This window comes from Varroa destructor, unplaced genomic scaffold (genome assembly GCF_002443255.2).
Source record: "Varroa destructor unplaced genomic scaffold, Vdes_3.0 BEIS01000006.1, whole genome shotgun sequence".
NCBI lineage: Eukaryota > Metazoa > Arthropoda > Arachnida > Mesostigmata > Varroidae > Varroa > Varroa destructor.
In genome coordinates, this window is record NW_019211459.1 from 5,164,424 (window position 1) to 5,185,125 (window position 20,702).

At 38.5% G+C, this 20,702-nt stretch overlaps 2 protein-coding genes across 6 annotated transcripts in view; one reads left to right on the forward strand and one right to left on the reverse strand.

Annotated features, from left to right (window-relative positions):
* Window positions 1–14,341, reverse strand: part of LOC111253399 (uncharacterized) — a 31,167-nt gene extending 16,826 nt beyond the window's left edge. Inside the window, exons 1-23 of one of the 5 annotated variants that reach the window (XM_022812727.2) lie at window positions 14,183–14,340; window positions 13,737–13,905; window positions 13,472–13,572; window positions 12,908–13,028; window positions 12,300–12,494; window positions 11,951–12,043; window positions 11,332–11,491; window positions 10,863–11,011; window positions 10,408–10,617; window positions 10,114–10,248; window positions 9,422–9,640; window positions 9,068–9,202; window positions 8,357–8,578; window positions 8,014–8,233; window positions 7,720–7,831; window positions 7,509–7,584; window positions 5,938–6,013; window positions 5,684–5,787; window positions 5,400–5,576; window positions 5,013–5,173; window positions 4,658–4,805; window positions 2,998–3,177; window positions 2,443–2,677 (exon numbers count right to left, since the gene is read on the reverse strand). In XM_022812727.2, coding sequence (XP_022668462.1) covers window positions 2,519–2,677; window positions 2,998–3,177; window positions 4,658–4,805; window positions 5,013–5,173; window positions 5,400–5,576; window positions 5,684–5,787; window positions 5,938–6,013; window positions 7,509–7,584; window positions 7,720–7,831; window positions 8,014–8,233; window positions 8,357–8,578; window positions 9,068–9,202; window positions 9,422–9,640; window positions 10,114–10,248; window positions 10,408–10,617; window positions 10,863–11,011; window positions 11,332–11,491; window positions 11,951–12,043; window positions 12,300–12,494; window positions 12,908–13,028; window positions 13,472–13,572; window positions 13,737–13,889 — 3,306 coding nt within the window. In that variant the 5' untranslated portion in view covers window positions 13,890–13,905; window positions 14,183–14,340 and the 3' untranslated portion in view covers window positions 2,443–2,518. Of the gene's footprint in view, window positions 1–2,442; window positions 2,678–2,997; window positions 3,178–4,657; window positions 4,806–5,012; window positions 5,174–5,399; window positions 5,577–5,683; window positions 5,788–5,937; window positions 6,014–7,508; window positions 7,585–7,719; window positions 7,832–8,013; window positions 8,234–8,356; window positions 8,579–9,067; window positions 9,203–9,421; window positions 9,641–10,113; window positions 10,249–10,407; window positions 10,618–10,862; window positions 11,012–11,331; window positions 11,492–11,950; window positions 12,044–12,299; window positions 12,495–12,907; window positions 13,029–13,471; window positions 13,591–13,736; window positions 13,918–14,182 lie in introns of those variants that run through there. The other 4 variants (XM_086992810.1, XM_086992807.1, XM_086992808.1 and 1 more) reach the window with 4 other exon arrangements.
* A 388-nt stretch (window positions 14,342–14,729) lies between these two features.
* Window positions 14,730–20,469, forward strand: LOC111252589 (vacuolar protein sorting-associated protein 33B-like). Its single transcript, XM_022810754.2, has 11 exons — window positions 14,730–15,451; window positions 15,780–15,950; window positions 16,127–16,261; window positions 16,452–16,611; window positions 16,785–16,955; window positions 17,099–17,293; window positions 17,795–17,901; window positions 18,498–18,589; window positions 19,186–19,387; window positions 19,544–19,784; window positions 20,216–20,469. Exons 1-11 carry the CDS (start codon window positions 15,365–15,367, stop codon window positions 20,455–20,457), a joined length of 1,803 nt encoding a protein of 600 aa, XP_022666489.1. The 5' UTR covers window positions 14,730–15,364; the 3' UTR covers window positions 20,458–20,469.
* The last annotated feature ends 233 nt before the right edge of the window (window positions 20,470–20,702 follow it).

Consider the following 20,702-nt stretch of genomic DNA (forward strand, 5'->3'; position numbering starts at 1 on the left):
TTGATATGAGCTACTCTCCGTCTTGCTAACTGAAATCAAACAGCTACTACTTAGATAGCGCACACGTCATTTTAGACGGAGGCGGTGACGTATAAAGGGGACGGGGCCAAGGCATTGACGATTTTCTGCATCCCCAAGTCGTTTTTTTTCTATGTCTATAAGTTTCCGTATTTAGCGTTACACTTCTATGAGAATGGCAGAAGTTTCACTGTGCACCCCACTGAAAGAAGCAAGAAGGCAATGTTAGTCGCATGAGTGAACCAGTCGCCTCATCGCTGATCCCTCTTAACCACTTTCAGCTTATTCGGCCTCAAGGTAGTTCCCATTACAACGTATCGTCTGGGGAAATCTTAGAGTGGAGAAACTCGAACAGTTAGAACATCTGCCTCAAAAGCTTTTTCCTCACAAGAGCACCGTACCTACACATGGGACCCGAAATCGCCTCGCATATATCCTAGTCGACTTGTCACTGTCGTCCGAAAACCTATGTCGTCTATAGCTTCTAGTAATGCAAATCTTCAAGACTAACCTTGGAATTTCTATATATCGAGGAAGACCTTTTAGTGTCGGATCTGATAAGAAGCGACGAGTATAAATAAACAAAACATACATTCCATCACTTGCTTTGCCATACATGAATTCTACCATAGACTTTGCACGAAACCGAGCTTTCCAGAACTTCTCGACTAATTGTGATGGACATTATGCCCCCTGGTACCACCTTTACGACATCTGGCAAATCTCTTAGCATAGCTTTATAAACTCAAGAAGATTCGCATAATCCATATGACGGGAAGTGTTCTAAGTGATTCTATATACTCCCTCCGATATTGGTACACTATGTTGTTCACCTGTATGTATAACGTTTTCGCTACTACCGGCAAACGTGAACAGATGGACTTGGATTTGAAAATCCTATCACTGTAGAACCGCTACTGTTTCTGAGCGAAAAATTGTGTTAAAAGCAATTTTTGCATCTCGCTGTTAATATAACCGTTATTCCACACCGTTCAGCGCAAATCGAAACAGATAGTGCCAGACGATGCAAGATTTGACTTTACAGCAGATGCATTATAATTTTTATCTAAGTTCTCTCTATCTATAGATAGATAAAATATATGTGGTCTAACACTGTCATGGGGCAAGATGACGTTTTAACTGTTCACTAACTACGGTTCATATTTTTCAATGGCTTGTTGTAATCTTGTTACTTGTTGACAGTAGAGGCTCGAAACAATTGTTCCTCTAAGCGGAAACACCTCATAATGGTCGATTTCTTTCTAATCCCGTCGAAGACATAGCATTACTTTTTTTGGCGGTAGTCCGCATTCTGCCATCGATTGTGGAGCGTGTTTTTCTTTATTTGCACATTACAATTGCATGCGATCCCTCTTCATCACCCCAAGATCGATCGCTTTAAAAAAAACCCAGTTTCGATTAAAACATGACCTCATAAGTTCTTTGCCCTTAAGTCATGTAGCGCCCAAACGTCGAGCTTTTTTTTTACTTTCGCAACCACTTCATCAATTTTTCCGTAACGAAAGCATTTTTTCGTATCGAGACTTTTAGAACAAAAAACGTTTAACCGTTTAAACGCATCTTGATAATAGACAGCACGAGTTTTTTTTTTAATGAATCTGGCGATATATGGGCTTTCATCTTAATAAAACTGCAAAATACAGAAAACTAGTTTGATATACGTGACTTGAATGACCATCTAAGCCGGAAAAATGGTAAATACCTTTTTGACAAGCCAACATATAATTTCGAATTCTACGCCCGGTACTTAACCTATTAGGCGTTGCTTCAAGTGACAGCCTCCTTGCACAAAACGAAGTGTGTACGCTCGGATTCGAACCATTACGTGTTTCTAAGTTAAGTTTATTTTGGATTATTGAAAAAAGCATTGATTATTCTGTTAGTCAGATGGCTTTGAGGTTACATAATTGTAGTGCATCCGCCGTATAAACTGGATCTTGCCCCATAAGACTATCATCTTTTTCGGCCTCTGCAGGCCTGCCTTAATGGAACTAATATGCAAAAATCACCAGTTACAATTTTTCGCTCAGAAACCACGGAAGTTCTAAAGTAATGGGGCTATGATGCTAGCCGAAAAATAGTGAAACGTCGCCGATCAAATCACGTTGAAAATCTATGCAAAAAATGTTTTAAAACATTTTTCATTTTAAGTACTTTTTGCTTCAATCGTGATTTAAAGACGGTTTTGACAACGGTCACATGACGAAAGAGAGAGAATCACGCGTACCCCATAATGCAAGATCACTTCACGACTTCTTTCACAACAGATTACTCTGGCATTCCTAAATTCCTATTGCTGCAGTGCATGTTGAGGCCCTGCCCTTAATATCTTAGCATTCTGTTCATTCAGTTCTGCTCTTGCCGACATTGGTGGTTCATAGTAAAATTAGACAGACCTTAATCTACTTTAACAGTGCACAAGATGAAATAGATTTATTTTAAAAAAAATGTGATAATCGATAGTCTAACATGGATGCATCTACTCGTTTGGTGAGGCTTTATAGAGCATAGCCATAACAAAGTGCATACACTTTCCCGAATCGAACTGTGCCACCCTTTGCGAGATCCGCACTTTGGCCTCTTCGCTAATGGCGCCATTGCTAATGAGAGACGCTGCAATCTCCAGAACAATTAACATCTGAAAATGTTTAGCAAGTAAATTAATTTTCTACGCTTATCTGTAGCCCGATGGTGACACACTGATGAGCTGAATAAAACAGGCTTTACCTTAAGTGGTTTGAGACTCGTATACAATCGGCAAATCAAACATTTGACGGTTGTTGTCATTTGTCTGTGTGTTTCAATATACGGACTTAGCCATCACAATTTAAGTCGTTGGGTCAAAACTTCGTTACGATATTCGTTAACACAACATCAAGACGCGAAAGATCACACTAATACTAGAAATATCAGCGGAATTATTGATATCTTATCTCATTAAGGAACTGGGTAACCTACCTGAAGCTCATCGGTTGTGCGAATCAACGGGACACCTTCCAAGAGCTTGTTCACGAACTCCAAATCATCTTGAGTAAACAAGGGCAGACATGGTTTGATGAGTTTGTCGAGGGACTCGACGGGAACTAGAAATGGTTCTCCACTTAATTCTTCGCTCGGCTTCGTATTCTGATAAAAGGACTGCAACGTAAACTATGTAAGTGGGAAGCATGTAGCTAAAGGAAGCTAGTGCAAAAGGTTACAGAAAATGATAGTGTGCATCTTGCATAATGGTAAGTGAAGTTTCATTACATTCATTAGTTAGAGGAATATCGCTCATTCCTATGTTTGCAAAATAATGTACAAAAGGTGTTATCCTTCTATTGATAACGTAATTTAAGCACAATTTAACAGATGGGAGCAGAAAAAGATTTGGCAAAGCAGATAAGAATAAATAGGAGGTAAACCGCATGAATAATAAACCAAAAAATTTTATTAAACAAAAATATAAAATTGTACAATTTGATATGAACAAAACTATACAATTAAATTATACAAATATTAAGCAAAAAAAAATAGCCTAATGGTAGATATAGTGTAGATCCACAAGTTTATCGTAGTACAAACTGTGCCATGTGGGTATGAGTGGTCGTCTTGAACACGTATTTTATATTACTGAAACTTCTCGTGTATTTTTAGAACAAAAAAATAGCTTTTGTCATAAATGTTTTTTCTGGAATAACGAAAAATGACAGAATGCAGCTGCATAGAGCACGTCCAACAGAACACAATTTGAGAATATGTAAAAAGCCACTCCTCTTAATAAAGAAGGTTGAGACTATCCATATTCTAAACTGGTCCATTAACGAGGTCTTGCGTCTAAGACTCCTAACCTAGTCTACAGTATCTGTTCCATAATGCGTTACTCTCTGGCAAAATTTAAACCCACACTAATATATTATTCTATGAAAATCGGGAGAAAATTCGAATAAACGATGATACGCGCCGATTTTTTTAAAGCTATTTTCAAAAATAAAATTCCTAACGCTGCTATATCTCTTCTCTTTTGCGAAAGAGGTGAAGACCGACAAAGCAAATAAAAATGTGGGCAAATCACATAACATTTAGCCATTGGCTAGGTTGTATTGGCGTTAGGTTTTAGAGTATATCGGAACTGCTCCGGTGGGGTAATGTAAGAACGAATTCGAAACGTCACGTATCGAAAGGATAGACCACATAGACTAGAAACGTAAAGCGAATGGATGAAAATGTACGAGACCATTTTTGCAGTCAGAACATCATCAAGAAGTTCACTGCTTAAAAATAAAATCGACTATAAACAAACCACATCCACATCGTCAGAGGCTCCCCAAAATCATCCGAAAAACTGAATGTGACCGCAAAAAGAAAATACCATAACAAGTAATTTTACAAAAGACAGTATCTTGATAAAAATAATAAAAACAAAGTTCTATATTAGTATTTTAAATGAGTCTCCAATTTAGACTCATTAAATTCACAGCTTAACTTACCTTGTCTATCTGTCTATACCTAAACATCGTATTGTATAAGCAAAATTATCAAGGTTAAGTAAACACCACGTTGAAATCATGAATCAGACAATTGCTATGATGTGATATCGAATTGTATAGTCCATTTCAAGATAATTTATTAGACGTACCCGTACAGCTTGGGCCAGTGTACTAAGACCATCTAATGCAGTCACTTTAAATTCTTCAGCTAATCTCGACAGCCACGGCAAACTTTCTACTGAAGCCAACAGGTTACGAACAGCCTTCAGTAGAAGAAGTTCGCTTGGGAGACCGAATCTGTAATTAATAACTAGCACTAAGTTGAAATATTAACTAAAGTTAGCTAAGTTTTTACGTCCGGTACTATTGTTAATTATTGCCTTATAAAGCTGACCTTTAGCTCAAAACGAAGTGTATCTATATCCGGTTTCAAACCTAAACTACAACGTGTCCTTCAGTTTAGAAAGTAAATACTTTACTACTAATCTAGACGGTGTCCCTGACCTTTTGGCGCAAATAGCAGCCGTCGATGCTGATCCAGCGTCGTGATAAAGGGTCAAAACGTCAACCACCTTTTCCTTTTCCTCTGCCGCAAGATAACACCTTGCAGCTCGTTCATACTGAGCGGCCTCAATATAACGAGAGGCCCACGATGTATATACATTCTGCAATTATCAGATATATATGCAACTGATTCTGTAGAAAAGGCAAACAGCTTGAGGCCGAAATTCGTACCTCTGAACTAGCACTTGATATGATCAGCTAGCGCTTATTATCTACGGCATATTGGCAAAACCACAATGTCTCTACTTAGTTCTTGGATTTTATTGGAAAGGAAATCGGTGCAATTATTTTGTCTACCGCAAAGTGGTGCATACAACACGAACTTACCTTAACGGCAGGATGATCTCTTGTCAATGTAGTTAACCCAACTGCGGCCGCTTCCTTATGGAAATTTCGTGCACATAATAGCTGTAATAGCTCTTCGGTGCGACCGGTAGCTACCATGAGCGGCAAAACGGAAAGAATATCGCTCTCTTTATTTTGATCGATCAACGCCGATACCGTCTGCAACAAAAGGACGTCGAACAAGCTTGAGCAAAGTATCAGAATAAGTGTTCGTATCGGTTGGACAAAAGAAACGGCTTTCAATGGATTATTCCCAAAATGCGAACCTCGTCGAAGTACTCCTTAGAGACGAAAACGCTTAAAGTAACAAGTTTCTGGTCAAGCTGTTTGCGTTCTTTTGCAAACTCCACTGTTTCTCGGATGTTTCCACCTAAAGCAACAAAAGAAACGACGGAAACATAGTAGAGCTGTAATATGTAATTTTGACTGTCAGACATTTGCAATTGCAAAATGTGCATCGAAATAACTTCTTTGAATTAAAATAACATCGAATGATATAAAATAATATTATGAGCAGCACCTGTTAATAGAACTTGAAGAGCCAGATCGTTGTTCATTTTCACGCAATGCTGTTCCGCCTCGTTAGTTAATGTATTCTAAGAAACATACAAGTACATACATTAAGGTATTAGCCTGGTGTAAAAGCATGGCATTTCTTGTTTGTTGTATTCGTTCTTCAGTTCTTCACTTGCTGAAGATCAAATGTTATATTTCGTTGAAAAGCCTCTTTTTTGCTCTTCGAACCATTATCATTGTTTTATTCAGGTCACAAAATTAGATCTTGAACTCGAACCTTAAATTGGTTCTTCTTGTACACTAAAATTTGCGAGGTAGACATCATCATAGAAGAAAAACTATATCTAAAGGTAAAATATGTGATAATATAAGGTAACAAATCGAAACCGATTAAAAAGATGCAATCAAGAAATCAACTGAAAGCTAATTTGAAAAACCTAAATAAGTTGCACACAGAAAATGTGAAATTGAAAAGTAACCAAAAGATAACGAATGCAAAAATATTAAAAGCAAATCAATGATAAACACAGAAGATCTACACCATATTCATTTTTTCTTTCTCTTTTGTAGTTTTTCCTTTTTTTTTTCTCAAATCCTGGGCGTTCTTTGCTATCCTATTTCTTTCGTTAAATATAGCATATACATTTGACAAAGCATTCGAAATTCGTATTTGAGTAAAAACGGCTTACCTACTTAGTAAATCAAGCTCAAGCTGAAAGTCTGTGATCTAGATAAAATAATGTCACTAGAATTAAAAAGCAAAAAATCTTTCTGACGGCACATAATGGACGGCTATTAACAAGCAAAAAAATTAACGAAAGAGGTAATAATAACCTAACCCATCACATTGGTTAGCGATACACGGTGAATAAAATTAATTGAATGCAGTTATATCCTTAATGTTGTCGATACTGTTAAGTCAGATTTTTTTATGACATATATAAAACCTTATTTTATTCGGTTAATAATTGTTGGTACCAAGGTTAGGTAAATAAGCCACAATATATTGGTGTCTACTGCGGTACTGGAACTCGATTCAAGATAGCAGTTTCACAACCCTTATACTATTGTTCACTAGGCACTTCACAACCAGGACTGAGTGTTGACACCGCTTTTAATACCGAAACGAATATGCGGCATTAACTATCGTTAATCTGGCAGGAGAACCAGTACATTTTTGGACTAAATTATGTCAAAGCGCGCGAAGTTCAAAAAGTTTCTGAAAATAAAAAGCTGAAAGATTACAAGCTTTCTTAACAAGTTGTTTGAAATAAATGCATCAGGACCATTTTTAGCGCTGGTTTTATTACGGCCTTATTAAAATATGGAACAATTATTCCTCTGTTTCAGAAGAAAAAGAGAAAGTACCCGGGTTTCTAACTGTAGGCTCAATATTTTTAGTGAGCTACTCTTCCAAAAAGCTGGTATCTACTTGAATCAAATGACATGAGTCAATGAGATGACCACTTAAGTGCCCAATCTACAATGTTGTTTAGACGTTGTCAAAACTTCAAGCTTCATCAACAAACTCAAATGAATTTCTTTTGCATCTTACCTTAGTAATTGTGAACCAACCTGAATAAGATCTGTATGGAAAAAACCCATATGGGGCTTGTTCTTGAGAGGCGAGAAGTTACCGTTTTCCTCGCAACTGCAAGTATAAACAGTTGATAACGACAAAACTGTCAGAATTGGCAGTTATAGAGCGGTATGCCGGATGTATTCGATAAGGGGTAAGTGTGCCCGCTACGGAACTTAACTGCGAAAAAAAAGCGAGAACACTTACCTCAGTAGCACCAATAGGTCTTCCAATGCCTCCGCCTTAGGTATGTTTTCAGAATTACTCGACGATGAAAATAGTGACGCCTTTTTCGAGCTTTTAGCTGAACCTGAGCGAGCTTTAGAGCCAGGGAGAAACACTGATTAGAACTTAAATGACTGTGTATGTTTAGACGTAGCTTGCACTCTTTCTTGCGGAGACCTCTTCTCGTCCGTTAACAATTTGGTCTATATCTTCGCAATTTACACTAATTTTGCCAAAAAAAGTTCAGTATAATAGAAGCTGACTTGTGTTACTCACTTGACGCAATTTTATGAGCAATTAAGTCTACTTCAGTAGAACAATTGGTAGACTCTTTATCTTCGCATTCGTCCATATCGAGTTGGTATAATGTGTTGCCATTGGTCCCAAGATACACTCGATTTTCTGCAATGGGACTCCAGCACATAGCAAGAATTGTCTTATTTCCGGCTACACCATGAAACACGCGTTGTAAACTGCCAGAACGTAGATTCCACAACTGCAAATTGAATAGTAGAATGAATAGCACTAAAGATAAAAACACCCCTTACACCGTAAAAAATCGCCAGTAGTTGCGCAGCTTTGCATTACATATAACGTCAAAGTTATCTTTCAAACTTGCCTTAACTTCTCCCTTGTTTCCACCGATTGCGAACACATTTTCGTCATATGGATTCCAACAGAACGCTGTGCAGGAATGGTCAGTTATTCGGTACTTGGGCTCAACCGGTTGAGAGGGCTGGCCATCGCCAAACCGGCTACATAGCTGATCCGTGTCAAACAGAGTAAAATAGCTGGTACTAAATACAGCTGCTACCTTCTTGCCACATGGAGACACAGCCAACTAAACGTCAATTAAAAATACGGTTAAATACGGGTGATCTGGGTATATTTCACAAAACCGGTGGGCATGCTCTTTCAAGCGGTTCATCGGATACAGAACTATAGAATATCGCAGTTGTTTCGCAAAATGTTCCATTTGTACTTACTTCAAAAATCATGTTACTAGTAACCATTGTATAGTTTATAGCCACCATGCCATGCTACAATTATTAAATATTTTAATGACAATGTTTAAAACATGTTTTATTTATTAGATAAAATCGGCTATTTTTTAGCATGGGAGAATGTGCAGACTGCTATCAGATTGCTATAAATAGACTGACGGTCCTACACTGCTGGATCTACTGGATAATGAGCGACTTCTTATTTTAGACGTGAAGTCTGACAAAGAAAAAAAAAGTTCCAATGTATCCTTTTCCATAACATTAAAATCCTTGAGCTGAAACATGAAAAAAATCTACTCATTTAAACTATTAATATATCTGCCTACCCCAGTGACGGCGTGCTTTTCTATGCGAGTTTCCGCCGCAATTCGTAACGAAGACGAGTCGAGAGCAATAAGCTTTCCCTGATAAGTCCCGAACAAAATCAAATTTTTTTGCGGAACGTGAGACACACACCCTATCTGCAACAAGATCAATAGCATATATTATGTTACTAACCGTTAATCTTCATATATACAACAATATGAATACGATATACAAGCAAAGAGTCATATAGAAATTGGAAACACATTCGGAATCCCACATCAGATGCGGAAAGTTACTGAAGGCTATACTGAAACTTGTTTCTGAATTTTTGAGTGAACATTCATGCCTGCCAATGCCTACTCGCTTTTAACTACCTTGTGGTTTTCAATACCCGGGACCATGGAATTGAACTTGCGCAGGACCTCTTCTTTCTCCTTCGAGAAATACGCATGAGTTCCATCGGTTGCCAAGAGAAGCGGCCATTCGCTGACCAAAGGCAGTGAGGCAAACACTATTGAGCCGACTCCAACGCGTTTATTTGTCCGAAAACGAGATACGTTTGTCTTGTGTGGGGACACATCGAACACTAGTACCTGGCCAGTGAAACGGAAGCAGTACAACGTAACGTTAGTACGAAACGGAAACAAACGCCTTGAGCGAAATGAACAAATATATAATAAATAATAATATATTATTATAGAAATACAATAATATCAGTCTCCCGTCTTATGGACGAAAGTAAAATTATATAAGAAGGGAACAACTGTTCTGCACTTACACTGCTAAATTCCTTCTCAGATATCAAAAGCATCGTAGTAGTTCCCTCGTAAACGATGGTTTCAAACAACTAAGAGGCGGAATTGTATATGCAGTGATATGTTGCGCCTGATGATCCTACACGGAATTTCCGGATTTGTTAAATGTATGAATGCCTAAGATTGAAAACCGAAACAGCGTTTGATCAAGATGGAAAGAGCATCTAAATGAAAATGTTCTTTCGGCACATAAATTGCCCCTCTATACCTAGTGAAATAGGAACTAACATATATCGCATCATGGAACCAACCTCTCCATCCTGAGTACCCACAGCCAACTGCATTTCATTTGTCGGGTGCCAGGCAATACTGTAAACGCGTGAACGCAATTGTAAATGTTTCCCGACCTGTTCCAAAGTACCTTGGTCGGTTTTCGCGAGTAACACCTGCAAGTGCAAAATAAAATAGCACCCACTTACGTAGCTTTTAGGTGTATTAGTTAAAAAGTATAATGCTCATATACATTTTGGGAAGATTCGATTTGAATCGACTACAACAGGAAACTAATCAAAAGTTTTTCTTATCTATATAGTTGTACAACATACGCTTCCGTTGCCGGTCGCGATTCCTAGGACACCAGTACCGGCTGGATGAAAGGCCATGTTGTATACGAATCCCGCCAATCCTGCATGGCAACGAAGAAGAGTTTGGCGCTCGGCGGTAAGGTCCCATAAGGCTAATACACGATCAATTCCACTTGTGAGGACAATGTTTGGCGCGACCGGGCAGAGGGCGCAAATAGATTTCGACAGGAGCTAACGGTGGAGAAGCGATCAATGATTATATCAGATACAATAAAACAAGTGAAATTGAGTGGCTAAACAAATAGTGCTATTATTATGGAATCGAATGGATCCCGCTTTTTTATATCATTATTTAAATGTAATACATGTAAATGTACATACATGTAAAATGATCAGAGGCTGCCAGTACTGGTTCCAAATTACGATAGCAATTGCAAATGGAAAAACGGTGAGATAAATGTGGTTCGTTAACAAACCTCTTGATGTATCGGCTCGAGCTTAGTATTCTTTCCTTTGAATTTGCCGAAACACAGTGTTCCGGACGGGACCGACACGACTATTTTATCCTCTATCCAGCACACACTAACACTTTGTAGAGCCTTATCAGTGTACGGCACACGAGTCGCTGGAAAATAACAAGCTACCTAATTACTAGCTAATAACTTAGCTAACTTAGCATAACTTAGCTTGTACGCATAGGTTACCGTGTTACTCGTTATCGTACACAAAGAGTGCATATTCTTAACGATTAATTAAAATTGTTTAGTTCAAATTTTATAAAGTTTCATATATTTATATTTTATCGAGAAATTCGAGGTAACATATGTAATTTCTGGATGTAACAAAAATACCTGTATGATATTATACGTAACATACCAACTTCTTGTTTAAGTCAACGACCACAATGAGAAAAAACCAATTGTCTATGACGGTAATCCTGCAAACCTTTGCCACACAGAGGAACAATGTAGGAATTAGCCTGTTGGCTGGTATCGCTAATGAATAACGGGCCCTTTTCTCCTACGGCCATTACAGCGGCGACATCACCGGTAGGGTTCCATTTAACTGCACGAATTTGGCCTGATACCTTGCATTTAACTAACACCTTCAAATTAATTTTTCAACCAATAAGACAACAGCAACTAACTTAAGAGCAGTGGCTTGTACGCACTAATCTAAATCCAAATAAACTTAGATGAAAGGCTATACATGGTGAGCAGCTATGTTTAAAGAGTCAATTTACCTACTACCGGGAGTTCATTTTTATTTTTCCAATTTTAGAATTTCTAAAATTAGAATTCTCTCTAGTGAAAATTACATTTTGCCTGGTTGACGATTTTTTTGCAATAACTTCACCTAGTCTAATGACTGTCTCCTTCGATAAGTAACATGAAATAAAAGAATTTCTATTCTGCCTTAGCCGACGGCTTGGACAGAGTATATACTCAAATGTAGCTTGTGATGATTATTGATCTTCCGTCGAAAAGACAACTATAAGGTAAGCTTATTGAAATGTTATAGGGGCTACTAGTATGAATTAAAGACCCAAAACAAGAAGACATACCTTCCACGTGTGGAGATCGACAACGGCGGCTGTGCCTTTCGAACAGCCCAATACTGCTTGTCCATTAGAAACGTCCATATCCTGAAGTTCCTCCTGCATACTAGAGCTGTTATAATTTATTCGTTCTGAATTGAGTCAGGTCTATCAACTAAGACTTCGAAAGAACACAATAGATGACAAAACATAATTGCTCTGTTGCCAGTTTTGAACTTAGTAAGTTCAAAACTGGCAAAATGCTGAGAAGAACTAGGCAATGCATGTACGTCGTTTCTTAGGTTACTAGGCCTACGAACTTCACGGTAGAACTGGCGTAAAAAGCATTCATTATTAAGAGCATAATAGAACATACCTGCACGTTTTTCACTAGAAGACGTCCGCTTTTCTGTACTTTTTTGTTGGCCAAATTTACAACGATCAGATCAGCCGACGCAAATCCCAGGGCCAAACACTGTGGTCGATCATTTAGGAAACGTATTGCTTTAATCGGCGCAGTTGATGGGAACTCCTCATTCCAGATTACCTCCATCGTTGGATAATCAATCACCTGACAAATAGCCACAATATATAAATGTCAGTTATGTACGATAGTAATTAAAAAATTAATAAAAGTGATTTCTTGTTTGCCACGTTAATTCGCTACTGCTATCGAAATATTGCGAATACGTTGATCATAAACACAATTGTGTCTATTTAAATATAAATTTACCTATATGCGTTTGAGTTTGTCAATGCTACATCTTATGATAGCCGAGCGAATCATTCATGGCAGAGTACAGCTAAGAAATAAGTCGTTAAACACTTGGAAATCAAAACAATTTCTGCTTTCGGCAATCGTTGTCCAAGGTTGAATAAAGGCATTACCTAGCTGTTTTTAACGCTCTAAACCAGAGTTATAGGTTATTCTTCATTATGTTTTTCTCGTAACCGCACTACAAAACTGGTTAAACTCAATAATACCTTTACAGTTGAAGGTTCTAGGAGGAGGGCAACCCGCTCCCGGCTAGGAAGTTTCTCTGGTGAAAACTGCACTGCGCGACATTTTTCTGGATGAACATTGAGTTTTTTCAGAAACACCAGCCTGTTTGAAGGAGAGTTTAATAATATTTAAGAGACAGGTATATCAATGTATCGAAAAATGTTTTTCGCGTTTTACGTCCGTTACTTCAGCTGTTGAGTATTACTTCGACTAACCGGCTTTCAGCACAAAGCCTCGTAAATATGTCTATGCCCTATTCGAACTAGACCCCCACATGTCCTTAAATTTAACAGGTAAACACGTCGCCTACTACGCTATCACGGGACCATATAAATGTATTTGATGAGTATTGGGGAGAATTTCATAGTGGCTTAGATTATACTAGATGAAGCAACAGGCCGATGGATCGAACTTATCGTTAGTACAGTGAAAAAAATAACATCTTCCTTAAATAAATACCACCAACCAGGTAGCAAATATTCTAAGCTTCCCGATAGACGAACAAGGACTGGGAATACTACCTAATATAATACATGGTCACATACCTGGCTCTTCCGCTAACACTATTCGAACGCATGGATGAAGCTTGTTCCCTATCTTCACTAGCTGCTTTTCGTTCCATAGTATCAAAATTTGCCCCTTTTTCCTGTAAATGTGCAGTAACCTGACGTAAGATGACGAAATTTTTAATCTGTGATTAGCGTAAATTTAACATAGTTTTTTTGTGGAATGTGTTAGCAAACAATCTTTAGATTTTGATGGTTCTTCAATGCTGCTTTGTTTAAATAAATGCTATGTAAACATGACCACCTGAACATTATTCCGAGCCGGTGCACCATCATCCAATATTGCAAACAAAACACTTGCTCCAGTTGTCAATGCGATTAGCCCCGAAGTCGCAACCGAAATAGCCCCAGGTTCATACCACACCACGTCGGGAGCGCCGTATAGCACAGCCGTCATTCTGCATTCAGGAACACTGCAAATCAATCTACAGTGATTAATGTACTTCATGTCGAAGTTGCTGTTCCATTTTTTGTCAAAAGCATGTTTAATTTTAAACGACTGAATGACAAATTATCGATAATAAAAATCTACATATAATAAACCGTATTAGTTGCAGATTATAAGTTAAGCTCAAGAAACTGAATCAATTTAAATAATTTTATCTCGTTACTCTTATTCTGTCCGCACTGTTTGTCTTCGCATATGACGGCTGCATATTTTTTCATATTAGCGAATTCATCAGAACTTACGTTATTCACAGAAGATAGTGTAGCGAAACTCAAATTGGAACACGGTATACACAATCAAGTTAATAAATTTACTCTGTATCGTTCGAAATCTGTTCGCGTTCACGCGCGGCACCGACACGTGAAGCGACACTCCATAGAATCTGTTGAGTGGTGTGTGGGATTTGAATACCACCTGTACATCTTTCTGATGGAAGTACATAAGATGAATGATATCGTAATATAATTAAGCTTATTTTAGTCCGAACATCGATAAATTAAGGAAACGTACTTTTTTAAGAAAAATTACGTGCAGGTTGGCCTTGTCTGCTGCCAGGTTTGCTAGCAACACTAGATTACTTTGTCACTTAAATTTTTGATTTAGGTTTTGCCTGTTTCACATTTTCAAGAAGGAAAGAAGTGCCAAGTTTCTACACTATCCGAAAAACACATAACAGTGTGATTAATTTATTTTCCAAATTACTGAATCGTATACTTAAAATTACTATTCGGCCTTGCTCCGCGCTGTCTACAGCCAGTTAGTGAAGCGACTCCATCTCCATACCATCAAATCCATCAAATCAAATTTAGCGGCCATCGCAGCGGCTCAACGCGCTCAATTCCATTAACCTGAACTCTTGCACGCGGGAATCAAACAGCTGTTGGTGAACGAGAAACCATCTTCCATAGCTACAGTTCGTACAGTTCGTTCTCGCTGAATTTGGTGCGACTCTTACCTTTCCCCTGCTGCCATGTCGATGCAATGTTATGGAACTGAACAACTTCGAACAATATGCTTTGTATTTGTTTAGCTCCATGCACACAACATATGCTGTTCTACGAGCAGTAGTATGGCCCTCTGAGTTCACAGTTGCTCCGACTACTTCAGTGAAGTATATACATGTATATATATAAAGCTCTACGTCATTGATCTGTGCCTTCATTCATGTTGTTTCGAATGACGATTTTATTGACACCGCACGGCTGGGTTACTGTGCACCAAATAGTTGAAACCGGTTAAACCTGGAAGATGTTGTTAGGTGTGGACATACGCGTATACATGCATGCAGTACTGGTAATATAAAACTGTACAAAACACTTTATCAGTGGAACAGATGGGAAGTCAATGCTAAGTATTTTGCTAGCTACATCATCGTGCTAGCTATTGGGCTAGTTATTGGCTGTACACGGATTTCAAAACAAATCATGACGGCATCCTCAATGTGCGACTATATTCAACATTATGCAGAAACTGCCTTGTTGAAGACTCTGGAAAGTATTGTTGGTCCTAAGGTAAGCACTGTGATACTTCTAATTTTTCTTTTTACTTACATCATATTCAATTGCAAATGATAGTGTAGCACTAAATGAACGCTCATATCGCAACATTCAAAAGTGTACTCTGCAGCGGATGATGTCTCTATGTTGATCTATATTAATACATAAAGACAACAACGTCAAGGATCACGGAGCAATAACCCTATTTAGAAAGAACGAAATCCACTAGTGATGGAAATCCAATTAAGCTCCAAATGTTACGTGTGTTTTTGATTTATGAATTACGCGTGCGTATACTAAGAGTTTTGATGAATTGCGCCTACTACTTGCGTCCATATTCCAGGATCTTCTTATAGAGACATCTCTCATCAAGTGTATGGATAGTATCGCAAGCATTACAAAGCTACAGGCTACCGGTGTGGCCAAGATCTTTAAACTAGAATCAGCGCTACCACCAAATTCGTCTAGGAAGTGCGTATTCATTGTTAAAAGCAAACTTTCGTCAATAAAACAGGTAAGAGTACATCATCCGTATATTGTACTGCGTATATAGGGTGTCGCTAGTAAGATGTCATTTCAATTGGTAAACAGTTGGCCAACTGTTTGTTTTGCTAGATCTATGCCTGACAAGCTCTGTCAACGGACAACTGACTAGTCACAAGCAGTAGTTGTTGTTGGCTATTTTTCCAGGTGTGCACAGTATTATCTAGTAATGCCCACAATCGTGAGTTCTACCTCCTAGCGCTCCCACGCTTGACAGCTGTTTGTTCTACCTTGATTGAAGCAGAAGGCGTTTTTGGGCTAATTAACCTTATCTCACTTCCGGTAAGTTCAACATGTCCGTTTAGGGCAATAGCTAGCTGACTACCATACGGAATTGAAGTTTTTTTAAAGCGTCATTTAAGAGCACCACTTACCAAAAGTGGACACGGCAGGATAGGCTGATATGAATCGCTAGGTGGACTGAATCAAGATAATGTCGCAAATTATTTTATTTTCATTGATTATTTAAAAGGTTACGTTGATTCTCGTGGACGAGGACGTCGCATCACTTGAAGAAGACTCGTTCTTTAAAGACGTGTTCTTGCACAGTGATTCAAGTCCACTGACTTCAGTAACCATGTCACTTTGCCAGATGGAGGAATTCGCTAAAATCCTCCATGTTACTACATTAGGTAAGAGTAACACAGTTCATACTCTTCACTAACACACCATAGTAGGTAGCTACCTTGGCCGTCAAGACCCCCTACTGGCAGATCCCAGGGGATCGACATGAATAATTCGAGCTTGTCAATCACCGAAACGAAACTTGCCCTGGTTTAAACGCCAATTGTGTAACGTTTTCCAGGGGAACAAAGCCACTCCGTTCGGCGGCAATGGCGGACGTCACGATGGAGCCATGGACCATCCTCTCAAAAGTTTGTCATAGACCAGCTGATCCTGTTTGACAGGGACATTGATTTAGCATCTTTAATGGCTACCCAAATGACTTACACAGCCATTCTTGACGATCTTTTTGGTATGTAGTGAACACTTTCAAAGTAAAACTACAGTAATGTTTAAAGGAAAATACGCGTTCATTATCGGTATATCTGTAAATTGCATATAAGGAGCAAGTTGAGACTACAATATACCATGATATTATCAAAATGCCCGTTTTAGGCATAGAAAAAGGGAAATGTATCATTCCCAGGACGGTGACTCGAAAAGAGGAGCGGCAAGTGAAGCTGCGCGACCCCTGCGACACGTTTGCGGCAATTAAAGACAAACACGTGTCGGCAGCGTTCGGCGTTCTCAGTAATGAGAGCAAAAAGTTGATTTCCAAGAGCGACGTTAGTACTCCCCAGTCTATTTCGGGTAAGCAGTAGTCGCTCGACTGTCTTTCGAAGATTTCGAATCGCAATTACGACGGTCATATTGTTGTTAAGCTACCGAAAAATTCAGCAGATATATCTTAGATCTACCTGTAGAGATATATCTGCTGAATTTTTCGGTACCTTAGCGATATATATATATAAGCTAACAGCAGGAAGAAACAGTGGTTCACACTGGAAATGTACGCAGTAAGCAGTTTTCAGGTTTGAAGAAAAAACGGTTGCAGGTTATGATTTTATAGCGTCTGGTGTAACTTTTCATATCGAAATGCCCAGGTGCTGTATTTTTTCCTTTGATATACCCTAAGTTCTTTTTTAAAGGCCAAAAACGTTATAATCTGCACCTTTCGGTAATTTAGAAAAGTAAAACCCTCAAGCGAGGCATTTTCTCAATTCTTGATATCCTAAAGTCTATAAAGGCGCAAAAAAGAAAAATGTTTAGACAATCAACCATGTGTTGTGGCTTTCCTCTATTCCGTTTCAGCTATGAAGCACTTTGTTAATGTTGAAGTAAAAGCTATAACAAAGCTTCGAAATTCATTGGCGCTCCATATAAGTGTCTGCGAAGAAATCTCCCGAAAAAGAGGACAGGTAAGTTCTGTAATCAACGATGCAGGGATTTGCTAAGATAAGGACTTTATAAAGTATAATAACTTTATAGGTAAACATAACCTTTTGTTTAGCAAACTCGTTTCTTTTTCATTGTACTATATAGAAATCGTGCAGTATGTGTATATGCGGAAACTAAGTAACATGCATCAGTTTCTTGTTCCATTTCCAATCACATGATTCACTTTAGAATATTGCCCTAGACTGATATAACCCACTGTTGATAATCTGGTACAAGAATGTTTTCTGATCTATGTTGAAACACAAGCACTATTTGAGGGGTGCTCTATCTGGTAGATTTCAGTCAGCACAAGTAGTTGCATTACATCTAGTGTTTGACACAATACCTTAAACAAGCCTAGCGGGCTACGAGGATTGTTAATCTGCACCAGTAAGAGAGGTGCTATTCTAGATTCGGGTAGAAAAGCATACGTCTGCTTTGATTAGTGAGATTCTGGTGCGGTAGTTACTCTGCTGACAGGTTTATTTACCTAGTTAATCATTAGGACTTATATTTATCATGCTCTATACTATATATTAATGTTTACTTATCCTTGAGTGAATCTGTCTATCGTTAGGACTTCGACGTCGTTCGTGCCGTGGAGCAAAATCTGTTGCAGGGGGTAGAAATGAAGCAATCAATCGAGATGATCAAAGAATCAATTTGTAGGTTAGTTATTTTCATTGTATCTTTTTTTGGAAAAGTACACACTGCAATTTATTTAAAGGTAGAGAGTAAATGCTGCAATTGTAATACGACTGTTCTTGCAGCTCACGTATGAATCCGATTAATAAATCAATCTACGTACCCGGCAAGTGCAACCAGTATCTATTAGTTGATGACCGCTTTATCTTAACCAACGATAACGATAAGAAACGTACGCTTTTTTACTTTGACAATCTGTTGACTTTTCTAGATAAGATAAATATTTGGTTTATCTTGTGTGTGAGCATTTTCGTAAGTTTTGAGTTTCGTGCACCCCGTCGACTTTAAACGCTTCAAAATTTGGAACGGATTGTTTTAGGTTTACGACTTCATCTGAAATTAACATTTTGTTATGTAATATGAAAATAAAAATGTGAATGAGCTATATTAGCAAACGAACAGGTTTAAAGCCTACTTCGGTCCCTGCGTACGCTTGCGGGGTTTGAACCGAAGTTAATTTATTTCATTTACATGATCCATCTACTGACACACTTCTACATTTGCGTATATTTTAAAATAGAGCGTTATGTTTATCGTAGGTTATTCTGTCACTATTCCAGTGGTAAATCGTGGGAAGTCTGCCTTCGCCTACTGTGCCTGCTTTCTTTGGCTAATGACGGAATTCCTTTAGGACAGTTGAAACCGCTACGCACGGCTTTTCTGCATCAGTTTGGGTTTCATTACCTTGGCGTGCTGCAGGCACTAGAAAAGCTAGGGATCCTGCATGAGGCTGCGCCGGTTATTAGCACAGCCCAAAGCAAAGTGAGCGTATAATTAGCGCATGTATTATATGGTCTTTAGAAATGTAACAAAAATTCATGTTTTGTTGTGTTTATTCAGTGTTACTGCCATATATAGAAATATGCTCGATTATAGGTATTATGCCCCTAAATATCTAAAATTTTGTTTGATTTTTAGAGTGGTTCAATGATTAGTAAAATGGCATCCAGTGCAAGCTTACTTGGCCTAAAGGAGTCAGCTTTCATCGTTCGTGCACGTCGCCTAGGCCTGTCGTCGTCGACGGCATCGGGCGTTGGCGGAAATGGAGGGCGTACGCATAGCGCTGGCTTCGTTTTCAATGACCTCTACGTCCCATTGGTTGTCAAACTGGTAGAAGCTGCCTACCAAGGAACACTTGACAACTTTGCTAAAATTAGCGGTAGGTTGAACTCATTGTTTGGATGCGCAGATGTCATCATAGAGTTAGTCGTCCATCAAGCAGACAGCTGCTACATAAACGTCTGAAGGTCTTTTCAAAAAGGGATTTTTGCGAGGAGCTTCGAAAACACCTAGAAATCTTCATTATGACTTGTGTCGTATTGCACAGTTATTGTAACTGATCACCTAAACATATTTTGTTTTATCGGAAAACTAAAATACGCTGTTGTAATAGGTCTTCTGCGAATGAAAGTGAACAAGAAAGCACTTGTCAAAGCTGTGACGGAAAAATAGTCATTCAGAATAATGTTTATTGACTGAAAATATTGAAAGCCTCTCTATATAAATTGCAGATTTCGATAAGGGTAGCTGTAAACCCGTTAAACTACTAAAATCACTAACTTTTGAATGACGTGTTTACTCTGTCCCCAGGCGTTGGATCGCTCTCAACGGAAGAATTGAGTACTAAACGATCTTTCGGGGGAACGCCATCATCGGGCGATCTAACTGGTGCCGGAGCTCGACCACGAACAATTCTCGTGTACTTTATTGGTGGAGCAACCTTCGGTGAACTTGCGGCACTACGACTGGTGTCAAAACTCCACGGTTTTAATATACTTTTTGCAGCCACTAATGTTTGTGGTGGAACGAGGTTCCTTAATAAACTTCTCTAGTGTGCTTAAGAACTGTGTATAGTTTGTTTCTATAGACCAACTGATTATTTGTACCGGCTCGAATTCCTGGACGTAGGTGTAGTGAAATCGTGTAGTATTATGCATCTATTATATAATAGTTTCGAATAGATTACCCTAGCATTTGCGAATCATATAGAATGCGTTCGCATATTGAAAATCTAATTAAAATTTTGCCACCGAAAGACTGCAACCCGGATAATTCTACTTTATAAAATTATAAAGTT